Raw genomic sequence first — 17,765 nt, forward strand, 5'->3', positions numbered from 1 at the left:
ACAATCATATTCATCCAATGGAAAAGGTTTACAAATCTTTAGAGCAGAGGCAAACAGTACATGCGTTGTTGTTGACACAGACTCAGAGCCTTGTTAATGCACTCTTTATCTAACCATTCCAAAATACAAAAATCACCATATCAAATGATGAAATATTACTGTCACCTTTAAGACTACCGCTACACCTTTTAAAGGAACTTTTCTTCCATTACTTTCCAGATTTCAGCTAACATTAATTACAATCACGATTGACACAATATCCTATGTTTGTGATTGCATGTGTTACAAAAATCCATGTGTAATGTATTGACTTGTTTGAAATCAAAATACAACTAGCATGGATTTCACTGACACACGTAGCTTCACTCTCCCTTTATTTCTGCAATTTAAAACCTTCCCGTTGGTTGATCAGTTTGTAAAAGTCACGTTCAGTCTGCAGAAATAAGTCTTTGCTGTCTTCAATGTCCTGAGCAGCAATGATCCGAAGCAGCAGAGCATCTCTAATGACCTTGGACTCACAGAGACTGTGTTGAATTCTGTGTGTGAAATCTGTGTAGGGCTCAATGACCAGGAGCCCTGGCATAATGTCAGCTCCTGGCACTGGCGGTATCTTCTGTATATTATTGCTTACTTACTCTGTATAGAGCTTGACTAGGCTGGTGAACGCAGTCTTGTAGGAGACACGCAGTGCTTCTGCTGAGCCTCATGGAATGGAGCCCAAGCTGATCTCGTGGATCCTCATGTGCAGGTGGAACGCCGCCCCACACAGCCACTGCTTCGTGGCCACTGACCCCATACATGTCTTGTTGGTCATCCTCTCAAAATGGTCAATCAGCTCAAACTTTGGGTACTGGTCATAGAGCTCTGTCACCTCCGCTATCTTGTCCATATCACCAGCTATCTCAGGGACCAGTTTCAGGTATTCATTGATGTTGGACCCAATTCTTGAGGAATTGCTGATTCCAAAGATCATCTTTGTAGCATTCATAGCATTCTCGTTGTCCCCCTGCCCTTTTGCCTTGTGGGCTAAGACATCAAAGAGTAGGGACAGAACTAGTGCCACAACACCCACACCCCCCAAGGCCACCTTTGTGCTCCCTCCCAATGCAGACTTTAGGTCCTGGTTGAAAACAGTTAGTTGTTCTGCAGGAAGGTGTTGCTGAATGGATGCATGCTGTTGGTCGAGAGCAGCACTTGAGTCCAAGGATAGGAAGCTGAGCAGTGTGTCATCCAGAGAGATATCAGGAACCAAGCTGCCTGCCCTGGCCACTGAGAACAGGTTCTATATTGCTGCCAAAGATGGGAGGCAAGAAGTGATGCTTCTGAGCAGCATTATTATCTATCTTACTATGATTTGCTATAACCCACTTTCTGGTGATTTCACTCTCATCATCTGTAATGCAATGCTAAAACTACATTACAATGGTGATGTATTTGAACAGCAAGCCTGTGGAGGAACTTGTCCTGTGAAAGTAAATAAATGAGACAAATAAAAAAGAACATACTATTGTATTGTAGAGCACCATTTGAAAACAATGTATATTATGATGACCTAATAAAAAGGTTCAGTGACATTAATCAACAAAAAAACAGGCCATCACTACTGCACTGACAATGATGCAGTTCTACATGTATACCTGAGACAGTATGCACTAACTCAAGCCAACCCACATGTTATATATGTGAATGTGGGCTCAAGTGAAGATAGGGTGTAGGTTTATCCTTACAGGTAGAGTGGCAGGTGGCACACACAGGTTCAGCTCTATACAGGTACTAAAGCAAAAAGCAAAAAGTTGAAAGCAAAAAGTTGAAAGAAAAAGCTCAAAGTTGAATCCTTGTTTACTCTCCATTATTCAGGCTGGACCAACAAGAGATTCACTTCGTTACATGATTCTCTCAAAACATCACATTATATTTTTCTATAAAGTACATAGAAAAACACTTTATTGGAAAAGAAGCAGGCCTAAAAGTTTGCATAGTCCATGATGTGTAGACTAAAGGGTAAACAGCACAACTCCTGGGAGAAGCGGCCCAATAAAATAAGTAGCTAACCGCCTCAGTTGTCAAGGAGTGTTAGAAACATTCCCTGGAGCCCTCACAGTGTGGTGATACTTGTGTTGCAGGCAATGGAATTACCTTTTGCTTTGACATCTGAGATCGTCGACTCCATGATTAGGTTTTCTCTGCATGCTCGCTCTCAGACGGAGCCAGATTCGATAATATTTGACATGTAATGTACTGGATTTAATGAAGTAATTCATCCAAAGTGTTCAGATCGAGGTGTTCTTGGACGCACGCAGCATTTCAACAAGAAAGCTAAAAGAATGTAAGGATTATTTATGAACAGGCAGAATTTGTCGAGAATTTGCGACTATTTGTGAACGATTAACAAATGGGCTGTCCCTTCCATCGTTGTCAAGGCAACCTACACTGACTGACAAACCACCCGAAGACAGACAGTTGAAGGATTTGTAAAAGTTTATGGAAACTTGTTTGGTCAGCTAATGTTTGTAATTTAATGAAAGCCTACTATTCCACAAAATAATACGCTCTGTGTATAATGGCGACGTCTACAAGCGTTGCACCTGAGACATCTGTCAGATGTGAAGTGCGGGCAGGTAGAGAGCATTGGACTAACATTAAAGCTGGACGTGAAAAGAGAAATGGACCTGGGGTTCAGCAGTGGTCTGACGGATCTAAATATGAAGGAGAATTTGTGAATGATTTGAAGCACGGCACAGGAGTCTTCACCTGGACAAATGGAGAGGTATTGTTGTTTGAATATAATAATTTATTGACAGTAATGAAATAGCCCTGTGGGAGGGGGTCATACAATCCTGGCTGGCCAACATTAGGCTAATTTTGTTACGAGTCGCTGTTTATAGCAGGTATTGTTACATTGGCGCAAGTAGTTCAATTGTACTTTTTTTAAGACTTTCACTATTACAGGGTCCACAGCCTATGTCATCGAGTTATTTCTATAATTTTATTCTGTAGTTTTATGATGGCTCATTCTACAAAGATTATCGTCATGGAAATGGGACTTATTCCTGGCCAGCAGGCTTCAAATTTGTGGGAAAGTTTTATTTGAACCGGAAGGAGGGCTATGGCATTCAGACCTTCCCTGATGGCACCACCTTTCAGGTAAGACAAGAGTATGAGTGTCACCTGATACCAATAACCTATGACATTTTCTGAACTTTTTCTGCTTGAGGAGCTGAGTAGAAATAAAATACTTAACACCTGACTTTTGATTTAACCTGACGCCTACAGGGGTTGTACCATGCTGACGAGCGCTTTGGGCCAGGTGTGGTGACATACCCAGATGGACATCAGGACGTGGGTCTATGGCACCGGGAGAGGCTGCTGAGGCTGTGCACTGCTCTGGAGGGGGGCTTCACTCTCCAAGCCTTCCCAGAACACATGGCTCAGATCAACTGCAAGAAGGAGCCTAAGAACCAGTCCCAGAGCTCAGCCAAGGGGCCAGAGACCAAGGCCAAGCCTGGCACCATGGAGGTTGGCATGGACCCACTTCTCTCTCCTTACCATGAGCTGCTGCAGGACGAACACTTCATCCTGCCCCCAGACATGGACCGCTACTCCACAGACTCGGACCACCTGCCTGTGCCCTGGGGGCTGCGTAAGGAGCTGGACCTGCAATTCTTCGGCGAGCACTGTGACAACCCAGACACTAACCCTGATGTCTCAGCAGCTTTACCACTGCAGCAGCGCATGCAGGCTCACATCCATAGGCACAGGTGAATGCTAACGCAGGCCAAATGTATTATACAGATGCCTGAAAGCAAATAAGCTCCTTACAGTTAGTCTCAAAACGGTTTATTTTTGTGTCCTACTTTACCACAGTCTGTTGTCACTTCATGCTGCAGGTTTGAGGTGGAGGCACTGGACTGGGACGTGGAGGCTGTTCTGTCTGAGAACCGGCAAAGGTTTGGCCCTAAGGGATCTCTGGAGCTCAACTCAGAGGGCCTCATCCAGGAGGCCTCGCTGGGTGACCCGCAGAGTGTCTATCGCATCCTACGGGATGGTAAGATACACCCTGATGTTGGCGATGCCCGAGGACACACAGCACTCATTGCAGCTACGGTAAGACACTGATATTGTATCACAAAGGCATGGGGAGACTCCAACAGAGATATGAATGGATAATATTGTTAAAGGTGTTGTGTGCACAGGATTGACCTTTTTTAAGATTTCTTTACAGGTCAACTGCCATAATGATGTGATCCACCTGCTCCTGGACAGCGGAGCAGATGTGAACAAGCTCAACTGTGAGGGCATGTCTGCTCTGGCTGTTTGTAATGTCCTGTACTACCCAATCCAGTCACTCCATGAGACAGTTGCAGAGAAGGTCCCACAAAAGACCCACGCAAAATCACAGGTCTGTGAGGCACCAAAACATTTGACGTGCCTTCTTTGGACAGTTCTTTGCTCAAAAGTGTCATCTCTTTATTGTTTTTCTTCATTATATTTATTTGTCACTCCTATGTAAAAACAGGCTGTCAAAGCCCGGTCCCCATCAGTGAACAGTCCTCAGAGCAGCATAGTGGAAGCCACCAAAAACAGAGCCCAGACCACCAAACAGGCTGACCAGACCAATCAGGCTGACGACACTGCTCCAAAGGGCCACACCAACCAGGCTGATAACGAGGCTATGGACCGTGGCCAGTGTAATGACAGTCAAGTGTCCCTTTGCAATGGCCAGGGTTATTGTCAGGAAGAGGGTGACCAGGATGAGGATGAACAGTACCTCCAGGAATGCAGTGACCAGGCTGCCTTGGACCTAGACCGCATGGACATGATAGTGGTGAGGGAAAGGCGCTCCATCCAGGTGCTGGATGGGAACATCCCACTGGGCTGTGTCCCCTGGCATGAGGGGGGTGGCTCTTATGATCTGACCCAGCAGCAGCAGGAGGAGGGAGAGGCCGGATCAGAGGAGGACCGGAGGAGGAGGGAGAGGAGAGGCAACCTTATGGCTGACCCAGCGTTTGACTCGGCCCGCTCCCTGGCCAGCTTCCACATCCATGTCACGGAGGAGGTCATGCAGAAGACGGCCGAGGCCTTAAGCCGATCGGGCCTGGTACCACATGCTGACACCCAGGAGACCGTCCGCAAGATGGCCCTCATGAAGACCGAGTGAGTCTGGGACAGCCAGGGCTCTGCTCTGCGCTCATAGTAAACATTGTGGATTAATTTTAAAGAGGCTGTTCTTACTCGCATACATGTGGATTTATCTCATAGCATGTGCAATGTGAAAACTGCAAACCATGGAGAAAATACTTCAATGGAATCTTCCTCTAAATAAAATCAAGACAAAACAAACAAAAGGGATGTGCTGATGATTGACATCATGTGAGGGTGGAGGAGATTAACCCCCATCTCTTTGTACAGGCACCGGGGAAGGTGGACCACCATGAAGCTGCTACTGGACAGGGGAGCAGACCCTAACGCCTCCAGTGTGCCCATGCCTGTCCTCTTCCTGGCCATCAAGGCAGGCCACATCCAAGCTGTCAGGCGTCTGCTGGAGTGTGGAGCACGCACTGATATGTGCCTGCCTTCAGAAGTGGGCTATCTCTCACCCTCTTTTTTTCTCTTTCTCACTCTCACCCCCACTAACAAAACACATGGCTTTCTCCTAGCTGAGTGTCTTTGACTACACAGAGTTGATGTTTCAATATGACTGTGGTTGCTGGAATGGCTTAGTGACAACAGAAGGCGAGGGTGGTTGGTTGGTCTATTCCCGTGATTAATTACACTCATAATGCCTCCCATCTCATGTGTTCCAGCAAAGGGGTTTCTACCCCCTGCACATCGCTGCAGCTCTCCCCGGGGCAGAGGGCCCCAAAATCACTGAGCTGCTGCTGCACGCCGTGGCAGACCCAGATGTCACCGCCCAAGACGCTCACGAGGTGTTTAAGCTGGACAAGGTCAGCAGAGGAGTAAGATAGGGTTTTCTGTTGTTGCCTGAGACTTGCCTCATCTTCATGGTTCATAACTGATATGGTTCCTTTCTATATATTTTTTTTTATACACTCAAACAACAACACACTCATGCATGTGCACACACACACACACACACCAACCACCCAGAACCCTGTGGAGCCCCAGGCTGGTTTTGGGAATAAGTCTTCCACGTCGTCCGGCCCCCCGTCTCAGTTCTATATGGCCCCCAGTGTTCCCCCAGAAGAGGGGGGCAGGACTCCTCTGCACATGGCCTGCCAGAGAGACAAGGACTACACTGTGAGTATTGCCACTAGTCATCAGAGTGTAAAGTTCTGACTTTGTGTATGAGTATTGTGCATGTGTGTGATATTGTATGTGTATTTCAGAATGCTAGGGATGTTGTGTCACTGCTCCTCTCCCACAAGGCAAGCACCAATCTTCTGTGGAGTGGCCACTCTCCCCTCTCTCTAGCTATCGCTAGCGGCAACGACTTGGTAAGGTCTTCAGTTCTCTCTTAAATAGGCCAAGACAGAAATACAAGACCTACGCATTTGGCAAAACACACTTATTACTGTAAATGCTTCTGGGAGGGAATTTGAAACAAGTGTGTTACCAGTCTACTCCTCCTGTCCACTTCCCCTAGTCCCCATATGTAATCATTCTGAGCTTGGCCTGGGGTTTTTATCCCATCTCTCCAGGACTGTTCAGTGAGCTTTCCTGCTGTGTTTTACACCCTCCACTTAATGGAGAATGGCTCTATCATTATTTCCTGTGCATTTTGCCTCTCTTTCCCCTCCATCATTCCTCAATAGCCATTGAGTACATGAATTGCCTTTTTATAATATGTGAGGAGTAAATCTTAACCAGCTCCTTTCATGGCACAATGTGAAATGTCTCCTCTGTTGCATTCATTCTGCACCTTCATTCAGTCACAGACCGAGGGTTTTTGGGTTTTTGAATCAGAAACACGTTTTTTCTCCAACAAAGGGAAACAGATTTTAATTTGCTGTAACAATGGCGTGCTAAACCTACAAGGATTACGGGAAGGAGAGCGGCTGCTTACTTTAGCTGGCTGGATGGGAGGGAGGGAGGCTGCACATCTTTGAGAGGAGTTGGCAGTGCTGCTGGGGACATGAAAGGCTTCTGGTGAATCACACACAGTCAGGCTGAGATGGATGGGGTGGATGTGTGAGGCAACAGTAACCCAGACAGGCATTTATTGGGGCAGGAGTCTTAACAATCTCATATACAGTGAGCTCTAAAAGTGTTGGGGCGGGAGTCTTAACAATCTCATATACAGTGAGCTCTAAAAGTGTTGGGGCGGGAGTCTTAACAATCTCATATACAGTGAGCTCTAAAAGCGTTGGGGCAGGAGTCTTAACAATCTCATATACAGTGAGCTCTAAAAGCATTGGGGTAGGAGTCTTAACAATCTCATATACAGTGAGCTCTAAAAGTGTTGGGGCGGGAGTCTTAACAATCTCATATACAGTGAGCTCTAAAAGTGTTGGGGTAGGAGTCTTAACAATCTCATATACAGTGAGCTCTAAAAGTATTGGGGTAGGAGTCTTAACAATCTCATATACAGTGAGCTCTAAAAGTGTTGGGGCGGGAGTCTTAACAATCTCATATACAGTGAGCTCTAAAAGTATTGGGGCGGGAGTCTTAACAATCTCATATACAGTGAGCTCTAAAAGTGTTGGGGCCGGAGTCTTAACAATCTCATATACAGTGAGCTCTAAAAGTATTGGGGCGGGAGTCTTAACAATCTCATATACAGTGAGCTCTAAAAGTATTGGGGCGGGAGTCTTAACAATCTCATATACAGTGAGCTCTAAAAGTATTGGGGCGGGAGTCTTAACAATCTCATATACAGTGAGCTCTAAAAGTATTGGGGCGGGAGTCTTAACAATCTCATATACAGTGAGCTCTAAAAGTATTGGGGCGGTGACAATTTTGTTGTTGTTTTGGCTTTGTACTCCAGCACTTTGAATTTGAAATGATAGAATAACTATGAGTTTAAAGGGCAGCCTGTCAGCTTTTAATTTGAGGGTATTTTCATCCCTATCTGGTGAGCCCCCCCACACACACACACACACACATTTTAGGGGACCAAAAGGACAAATTCACTTATATGTGGTAAAGTAGTCAAAAGTGTTTGTATTTGGTCCCATATTCCTAGCACACAATTATTACTTCAAGCTTGTGACTCTACAAACTTGTTGGATGTATTTGTTTTTTTTGTTTTGGTTGCTTCAGATGATTTTATGCCCAATAAAAATAAATGGTAAATAATGTATTGTGTCATTTTGGAGTCATTTTTATTGTAAATAATAATAGAATACGTTTCTAAACACTTCTACATTGATATGGATGCTACCATGATGACGGATAATCCTGAATGAATCGTGAATAGTAATAAGTGAAATTTACAGACACACAAATAGCATGCCTTGGGGGTGTGATATCTTCTCACCATTATAATTACAGGGGAGGTTAGCATTTTGGGGGGAGTATGATATTTGAGCATCTAACTTTCTCACATTGTTACATGAATACATTGCTAACCATTAATTTATTTTGGGCACAAAATCATCTGAAAAACAACCAAAACAAACAGCAAATCCATCCAACAAGTTTGTAAGAGTCACAGGCTTGATGTAATCATTGCATGCCAAAATGTGTCCCAATACTTTTAGAGCTCACTATCTGTATAGGATTTCAGCCTTGTCTTTCCCTCTTGCGTTGACCTCCTTTTTCTACTGAATGTCCCGTTAGGCTGTTGATGAGCTGTTGGCTGGGGGTGCTGACCCCAACCTCCCCCTGACCCGCCGGGTGGGTAGTGCCCTCTGTGCCATGACCAATATCAGCTACGACTGTGCGGCTCACCTCCGCAACAGAACCAAGCTGGTAAGCACATTCAGGAGGCTGTATCCATACACACAATGCTGCTTCTTCTCCTCACTAAATGCAGCACATTAGGAGTGTCTTTGCGTTTGTTTTTTACGAGCTGGAGAAACTGATGAAGGCTGGTGCCAACATACTGATGCCAGTGGTGGTTGGTGAGGGCCGCAGGTGTGCTGTGGGCACCGCTGTGGACTACGCCCACTATGCATTTCACCAGGTACAGTACCAACACAACTGTACAATACTTCAAACCTTATACTCTGAAACAGACATACTGTAGACTTCCATGCAAATCCTCCAGTAGGTACCTGGTGTTATTAAAGTAGAAGTACTGGTGCCTCCTCTCATGCACCAGGACTGGCGCATCGCCCACACCCCGTACCATGCCCTGAACCAGAGGGAGAGAGAGGCATACAATGCCCGCAGACAGATCCTCAGCGTGATGGGAGACCTACTGCGTCAGGCAGTCATCAGGATGGAGAGACAGCGTGTAGAGAGGGAGCAGGGCCTGGGCATCAGCAGTATGTGTGTGTGAACATGTGTGTGTCACTGTGAATGCATATGTGTGAGTACATCTGTGATGTGCATGTAATATATGTGTATCTGTGGCAGGTGTTAGTCCCACAGAGAAGTTTGTGTACACTGGAGCAGGAGCCACTCCTCCCTGGAACAAGGCAGCCAGAGCAGTTCTCTCTGAGGAGCATGACAGCACAGAGTCTCTCCCTCAGCAGATAGAACAGCAGCAGAGGGCAGAGCAGAGGTACTAGCATCCCCACTACACACACACACACACACACACACACACTAACACACGGACACAGTTACTGTTACTGTTCAAATTCAAGTTACTAATTTCTTTAAAAAATTACTAATCTTTCCTCTCATTCCAGACGGGGAAGTAAGGCAGTCATTGTCAGGTGAACTATACTTAAATTGATTTAACTGCTGTCTCAGACCTTATTTTAACATTTACCAGGGTTTCACACAAGTGTTCTAGTAAAGTAGGCTACTGTATGAGTTGAGACGAGTAAACAACACATTTAAAGCTATGAGTTTGTCACTAGATGGCAGCAAAGTCATTATGGCATTTACATGAGACTAGACCCACACTGTGCGCAATCTGATATTTATACATGTATATATATATGTGGTGCTTTCAGGAAGCCCCTGTTTAAATACTGCTACCAGTGTGGCCGTTCTGTGGGTGTGGTCCTGATCGCCTGCAGCCGCTGTCACGAGGTATTCTACTGTAGCAAGACGTGCAAGATGAAGGCCTGGAACGACCGCCACAAGGATGAGTGTGTCCGTGTACCAGGTCGGAAGGACAACACCACCTCCACCAATCACCTCCTCACAAAGCATGCAAACACCTTTAACTAACCAATCAATTTCTGTGTGTCATTAAAACACAAGTTCATATGAAGTCATATGAAATACTCCAACATCCAAACTTTAGCTTTTCCCTGTTCTGTAGCACATTTGATTAAACTAATCTGCATTCCTAACCCTCAAGTGATTGAGTATGTCAAAGAGCCCATAGTCAGCTTAATAGACACACGGTTTCACAATATTGATGTAATATACAGTATACACTGTGTACAAAACATTGCTCTTTCCATGACAGACTGACCAGGTGAAAGCTATGATCCCTAATCTATGTCATGTGTTTAATCCACTTCAATCAGTGCAGATGAAGGGGTGGAGATCGGTTAAAGAAGGATATTTAAGCCTTGAGACAATTAAGACATGGATTGTATGTGTACCTTTCAGAGGGTGAATGTGCAAGACAAAAGATTTAAGTGCACTTTAACAGCTCCTGAGTGGCGCAGCGGTCTATGACATTGCATCTCAGGCGTCAAGACAGACACCCTGGTTCGATTCCAGGCTGAATCACACCCGGCTGTGATTGGTCCCATAGGGCGGCGCACAATTGGCCCAGCGTCGTCCATGTTTGGCTGGGGTAGGCAATCATTGTAAATACGAATTTGTTCTTAACTGACTTGCCAAGTTAAATAATTAAAATAAATTAACAGGGTATTGTAGTAGGTGCCAAGTGCACCAGTTTGTCAAGAACTGTGATTTTGCTGGGTTTTTCACAATCAACAGTTTCCTGTATGTATCGAGTGGTCCACCAGTCAACATGACACAACTGTGGGAACATTGGAGTCAAACCTGAACCAGCATCCCTGTGGAATGCTTTCGACACCTTGTAGAGTCCATGCCCCAACAAATTGAGGCTGTTCTGAGGGCAAAACTCTATTGGAAGGTGTCCTTAATGTTTTGTACACTCAGTGTATGTACTGTATAATGGAAGTGCATGGTTTAATCGTGCAGTCATTCAATTGCACATACTGTACTGCAGTGGTTCTGAAATCCGTACTCTGGGAACCCAGATGTTTCACAATTGTGTTGTAGCCCGGAACTAACTCACCTGATTCACCTAGTCAAGGGTCACGTTCCCCTGCTCAGACGTTGCATGCATCAACCAATGGTTGCATGCCACGTAATCGACTGACAGATTGCTATAACATGACAAGTTGATACCTAAAATACCTATCCAGGCGTTGTAAGATCTAGCATGCATCAGCAACGCCTGGGCAGAGGAATGCACCCAATGGCTTGATGGTTAGTTGACCATTTAAATCAGGTGTGCTAGGTCTGGAATAGATGAAATACATGGAACATCTGGGGTTCCCAGAGGAGAGGTTTGACAACCCCTGCTGTACTGTACAGCAGCTTTCTCCATGCCTTTATTACTTATCGCCACTAGGTGGCACTGACGCTACATAGACTGATCGAACCTGTTAACATGGCATTTATACTGAGAAGTGGCTATTTGAGCTTTAAAATGAGAAATAAGAACTATGGGTCATGCAGCATGCAGTGAGCTTGTATCCCATGTTGATTCTTTACAGGAGTCACCCATAGTGAAAATACTCTAATTCAGGAGAGAAAAGGACAGCCAAGCACAGTCAAGAGTAAGGCCATGGTGTAAAACAGATATATAGCAAACAACGGTGTGAGTGATGAGTATGTGTGAAGATGTCTGCTATATATCTTGGAGAGTGAAAAAACATTTGTGAGGGTAAAATGAGATGATTGACTTCTGCTTTTAGGAATTCTGTGTTGACACACTGTACACTACAGTTTAAGTGTATTAAAGACAGTGACCTAGTAGAGTATGTGATGATGATGCTGCTGTTGCTGTGACACCAGTGTTTGCCGAATCCCAAAAGAACCCCACCAAGGCATCTCTGATAGAGCAGATGAAGGTCCATCTGAAGCGTGACAGGTTAAAGGAGAAGCTGGCAAGAGGGTTACTACAGGGTAGGATTATAGTAAGATAAGGCACCATATTCACTACAGGACATTATCTCAAAGTACTGAATAAAAAAGTGAAAGTCTCTGATGTGATAAGGATATTGTCTGCCAGTTACGATCCATTTAGATAATAGAGAGATTGTGACTAAGCAGGGCTCTGTGTTTGTGTCTGCAGCTAAACCCAAAGACCCAAACAGCTCTATGAGGAAGGCCAAAAGCAGCGAGGGCTCTCAGGATCCAGCCACTCGGAGACTATATTTAGGAGCCGGGGCCAAAACCAAGACGGGCCAGCTCAACCTGGCCCAGAAACTCTCAGAGAGCCACTATGGAACCCTGAAAGAGAACTACAGCTTCATCTGACAGCTACACATAGACTGATTCTGTTATATTAAAGTACTTTGGGAATGGAATATATTCTCTAGAGAGATGAATGGAGGAGAGTGGTGACTTGGTTTCATGTGAAACTGTGTGCCAGATGACTTGACAGACATGATCATGTGCAGTAAGATAAAATGTGTAATCATTGGGCCTTATCCCAGTACCTTTGACTCTGTTACCAGAAGAAGCAATTACAAATAACAGTCAGTCTCAGTCGGACATCTTTAAAATGTCATCACGTTTATAATAGCTTACAATTCATGGGGGAAAACAACGACAGAATGTCGACATATTTTCACCTTGGCATTGTTGCTCAATCACAAGAACCTCAAAAGGGGAATTTTGTATTTATTTTTCAAATTGGCGCATTTTACTTATGCCTCCCACTGTATTGTAGGACAATCAAGTGTGTCCACCAAATACTTTGGGGCCCTTGATTTTCACACCCTGACACATAAAACCACATTAAAACCACATTCACACATTTTATGTAATCAGCCAGCCTGTATCTGTATCCAAATCAATCAGCACCTCAACATGGCGCTTCTCTCCCATTGATTTTTCCATATGAGGATTCTCTGTTTGTTGAGAGGGCCTGCTCATCGATTTCTCAGTGTTCATTGGGCTTGGGATTGAGGTGAGCAGCCCAGTGTTGGGTTTGTTAGCACAAGTATTTTGAGCTATACGAACCTGCAGGTAACGAGGAATGGGCTTCTTATTCAGCTTCCCACCTGAATGTATTAAGAGCAAAATCTCTCACCAAATCTACTGTAAGTGCCAGGGTACCACATGAAAAGCAGGTGAAGGAGAAGTGTTGAAGGAGAGACCAGGGGCAGTGCAAATTTAGGGGATGATGATCAAGACTGGAAAGCAGCAATCATGCTCTGTATTCTGTTTACGTTTCTTTTAGCTCGGTTTTCAAAGTTTCTCTCCTGGGAAATCAGAAGCTGTATTCACACAGTCTTAAAACATGCATTCTACATGCATCCATTCATGCTGTGCCTCTATATGCAGGCAGTCAAACAGTCTCACACACAGTTTTACACAAAGTCAAAGACAGGCACTCACACACTTACATACCGTACACCAGTACATTGACATATACACTGTGTTACGTTAACGGACACTGTGTCACCAGATCTTCTCCATTCTAGCATCCACGTACTGTCTGGATGTCTCACCCCCAACAATTTATAATTTAATCACTATTGGCCATACATACACAATATGCTGCTACATCAGATTTATTCTCTGCTATGACAGACTGTAACTGTACACACACACAGACACTTTGAAATTGTCCTCCTGTGTGTGACGGAGGGAACATGAGCCAGCTCCAACAACAATGCACTCCCATCACTGACTGCACCTTCATTACAATGTCACTGTGCTGCCTGGAACATTCTAGCAACGTTTGGAGAATGTGTGACTGATTTAGTCAAGGCATTCCTTCTCCACATCCAGCTGTAGTCAACTGTGCATATGGCAGGCGGGGAAGGTTCAAACCCCTAAGTTTGGGTTAGTGATAATAGATTACATTATATTACAAGATAGGAAATATGTATAAAAAGCTGCACCTCTCCTTTTTTTGACGGGTCGCCAGGATGTGTTGAGTGAACAACACTAACCAACGGCTCTGCTTCAAATTCTTCTTGTGATCTGTATGCGTGTTGGGCTTATTTTGAAGTGTGTATACTCTGTGTGTTGCTGGCTAAGTGAGCTGTGTGTCACCTTGACTGCTAACAGAATGGTGGATTTTAGAAGTTTGAAGACCAGATTGATCAAATAAAATATCAGACACAGAGAGGCTTCCAGGCCTAATATGACGGAAGTGGCTTTCTACAGTCCTTCAATAGAGAACGGCTAGATTGTTATACTATACCCACCTGCTTTCACAGACCTACAGATCTCCCATCTTCATTTAATCACTCTGTTATCACAGAGAATGTCCCTGTGCAGCAGGAAATGCAAACTTAAGAGTTTTTAAAAGGCTTCTAAAGTTTGTAATTTCCACTTTAAAATGTCAGACTTGATTTGCCCTAATGAAAAAAATGTATCCACCCCTACAAAAATGTATATTAATTATAATCCACATAATAATTCACATTTCCTGTTGCTGCAAGATTATTGTCCTTTTGTGAGAAGGTCAAATTAAGATGGGACATAGATATGTCACTGCTGCTGTGTTAATTAATGTGCTATTGATGCAAGGGTTTTACAATAAACCATCATTTTTTATGTAATAGATACTTGAGAGATCCACATTCCCTTGTCACTGTGATTGAATAAAAAAAAACTAATGTGTTGGATGAGCATACTGTAGATACGCACCAAATCGGCTTTCACAGTGTTCTCACAACATAGCTGTTATTGGCATTGTTAGAACATTGCAACAAGGTCACATTGACTTTACATTAGAATGGCATATTCACTAAGAAGCCTGTGGCATCCAAACATCACATCTAGCATGTAAACCATCCTTGTTCACCACCCAAGCATAGAAACAATAAAAAAAGAAGCCAAAGACCAGCTCTACTTGCCACATTAAAAAAATATAAACAAGCAAAAAAAAAACAAGGAATATTAATGTTCTTTGCTTTTTTCTCATCAAAAAAAAAAGGTAGTCCATTTATTCAATGACAATCCTTTCCTATTTGGCAAAGTTACCCACCAATTGCCCTTTTTTCCTCTTCTATTCCATCTCAAAACACAGTCTCAATTGGATGCACCACCTGTTCATTATCGCCTGAGCAGCAGTGTGGCCAATGAGAGCAGGGGGAGGAGGATAGATGGGTGGGTCTGGGTTCCTGTGCCCTTCACCTTCTTGTTCTCGGGAGGATTGTAGTATCTGGTGCTGTCTGTTTTGGGCACAATGACACGAGGTCCGCTACGAGCACATGACTCGCCTGTACACATTCCACTTCCTGAACCGCTGATGTCATCACCTGGGGACAAGGTAAAGGCATTTGTTAATTGAAATGAGGATATCAGTGAGTTCCAAGCTTTTCAAGATGTTTCTGCACTACCAACTCTAACCTATACATCCATTACCCCCCATCCCCAAACCAATATCCCATACTCTCTAACCCACTGTCTACTATAGTCTCAGCCCTTCCTTCCTCCTCCATCAGCCCTCCTCCCCGACCCGTCACTCACTGGCATCCTGGAAGTCCACGTCGTTGCCGTTGAGGGCGTTCCTCAGCCGGTTGGTCATGATCTTCAGCTGCATGATTTGCTGGCGGATAGTCATGTCTGGCTTGGTGATGTCAATTTCCACCTCGGGGTTATTGATCTGGCTGGCCAGGCCGTCACCCATCACCTCAGGAAGATACCTGGACACAGAACACATCAATACGTCACTTAGCAGGCAACACGGTTGAATTTCTGTGGTACTACATTGCATTAGGATGACAAAGCTCTGGGACTAGGCCTTTATTTGATTGTGGCTTTGGATCATTAAGGGGATGTGCAGCAAGTAGAATTTTGTGGGTTATGTTTTTATCGCTGGGTATTTATTTTTGGACAAATCCATTTTCCTTCAGGGATTTAGTCTATCGATTTCACCAGTTATTGATTTGTCAACCTTTTGATGTGTCTGTCTATCTGTCTCAGTCTCTCCTCATCTTCTCTACTGTATATATCCTCTAGGCTCCCCTCTCCTCCACTGGACTACATTGCTTTGGTCACAGTATTGGATGGAAGATCCCACACTCATGCAGTATATAGTGTATAGAAGCAGGTAACTACCAAAATAAAGGAAACTCCAACATAAAGCATCTTAATAGGGCATTGGGCCAACATGATACAGAACAGCTTCAATGCACCTTGGCATATATTCTACAAGCCTCTGGAACTATTGGAGAGAAGCGACATTCTTCCACGAGAAATTCCATAATTTGGTGTTTTGTTGATGGAGAACGCTGTCCCAGGCGCCACTCCAGAATCTACCATAAGTGTTCAAATGGGTTGGGATCTGGTGGCTGAGACAGCAATGGCATATTGATTACATCGTTTTCATGCTCATCAAACCATTCAGTGACCACTCGTGTCATGTGAATGGGGGCATTGTCATCCTATGGGCATACAGTAGCTTTGGTAGCCAAAATAACAGCCTGCCCAGATTTTTTATACATGACCCTAAGCGTGATGGGATGTTAATTGCTTAATTAACTCAGCAACTACCTTTTTGTAGAAGCACCTGCTTTCAATATACTTTGTATCCCTCATTTACTCAAGTGTTTCCATTATTTTGGCAGTTACCTGTAGCTTGAATAGCTATACTTGCCTGTTAACCTGTAATTTACGCATATCACTTTCTGCTTACGGCTGAGCTAGCGATACAGCACACTGAGCCCTACATGCATTATTAATGGCCCATTGCCTTGGAGTTGCATTTTTATGTCCTGACCTGTCACAAATTTCAATATTTCAGCATCTCTAACCACGTTTCCATCAATGATTTACAGTGTCTTCAGAAAGTATTCATACTGTACCCCTTGACTTATTCCACATTTTGTTGTGATACAGCCTGAATTCAAAATGTATTCAATTGATTTTTTACACACAATATCCGATAATGACAAAGTGAAAACATGTTTTTAGACATTTTTGCAAATGTATTACAAATTAAATACAGTAATATCTCATTTACATAAGTATCCACAACCCTGAGTCAATACTTTGCTGAAGCACCTTCAGCGGCAATTAGAGGCACCTTTACCTTTAGCGGCAATTACAAGTACAATTACAGTATTTCTGGGTAAGTCTCTAAGAGCTTTGCACACCTGGATTTTACAATATTTGACCATTATTATTATTTTTTATTCTTCAAGCTCTGTCAATTTGATCATTGCTAGACAGCCATTTTTAAGACTTGCCATAGATTTTCAAGCCGCTTTAAGTCGAAAATGTAACCGGGCCACTCAGGAACATTCAATGTTGCCTTGATAAGCAACAGTGTAGATTTGGCTTTGTGTTTTACGTTATTATCCTGCTGAAAGTTTAAATCATCTCCCAGTGTCTGTTGGATAGCAGACTGAACCAGGTTTTCCTCTAGAATTTTGCCTGTGCTTATAGCTGTATTCTGTTTTATCCTATAAAAAAAACTCCATAGTCCTTGCAGATGCCCATAACATGATGCAGCCAACACAATGATTGAAAACATGAAAAGTGGTACTCAATGATGTGTTGGTTTTTCT

The 17,765-nt window shown here is 43.9% G+C and overlaps 2 protein-coding genes across 3 annotated transcripts in view; one reads left to right on the top strand and one right to left on the bottom strand.

The window, feature by feature from the left end:
- Nucleotides 1-2,147: 2,147 nt before the first annotated feature.
- Nucleotides 2,148-13,298, top strand: ankmy1 (ankyrin repeat and MYND domain containing 1). 2 transcript variants are annotated; one of them, XM_046332914.1, is made up of 19 exons: nucleotides 2,148-2,767; nucleotides 2,998-3,144; nucleotides 3,274-3,758; nucleotides 3,888-4,104; nucleotides 4,223-4,399; nucleotides 4,517-5,154; nucleotides 5,410-5,581; nucleotides 5,805-5,945; nucleotides 6,109-6,258; nucleotides 6,348-6,455; nucleotides 8,740-8,871; nucleotides 8,972-9,085; nucleotides 9,224-9,389; nucleotides 9,481-9,628; nucleotides 9,759-9,785; nucleotides 10,029-10,183; nucleotides 11,784-11,846; nucleotides 12,085-12,195; nucleotides 12,365-13,298. In XM_046332914.1, exons 1-19 carry the CDS (start codon nucleotides 2,561-2,563, stop codon nucleotides 12,547-12,549), a joined length of 3,543 nt encoding a protein of 1,180 aa, XP_046188870.1. In that variant the 5' UTR covers nucleotides 2,148-2,560; the 3' UTR covers nucleotides 12,550-13,298. The 2 variants fall into 2 exon arrangements, with proteins under 2 accessions (XP_046188870.1, XP_046188871.1); XM_046332915.1 differs by lacking the exons at nucleotides 11,784-11,846; nucleotides 12,085-12,195 and having other exon boundaries at nucleotides 2,149-2,767.
- gpc1a (glypican 1a) overlaps nucleotides 12,776-17,765 on the bottom strand; it is a 50,246-nt gene continuing 45,256 nt past the window's right edge. The window contains exons 8-9 of the mRNA XM_046332916.1: nucleotides 15,724-15,899; nucleotides 12,776-15,512 (exon numbers count right to left, since the gene is read on the bottom strand). Coding sequence (XP_046188872.1) covers nucleotides 15,307-15,512; nucleotides 15,724-15,899 — 382 coding nt within the window. The 3' untranslated portion in view covers nucleotides 12,776-15,306. The remainder of the gene's footprint in view (nucleotides 15,513-15,723; nucleotides 15,900-17,765) is intronic.

Source organism: Oncorhynchus gorbuscha, unplaced genomic scaffold, assembly GCF_021184085.1.
Source record: "Oncorhynchus gorbuscha isolate QuinsamMale2020 ecotype Even-year unplaced genomic scaffold, OgorEven_v1.0 Un_scaffold_3:::fragment_2:::debris, whole genome shotgun sequence".
NCBI classification, from domain to species: domain Eukaryota; kingdom Metazoa; phylum Chordata; class Actinopteri; order Salmoniformes; family Salmonidae; genus Oncorhynchus; species Oncorhynchus gorbuscha.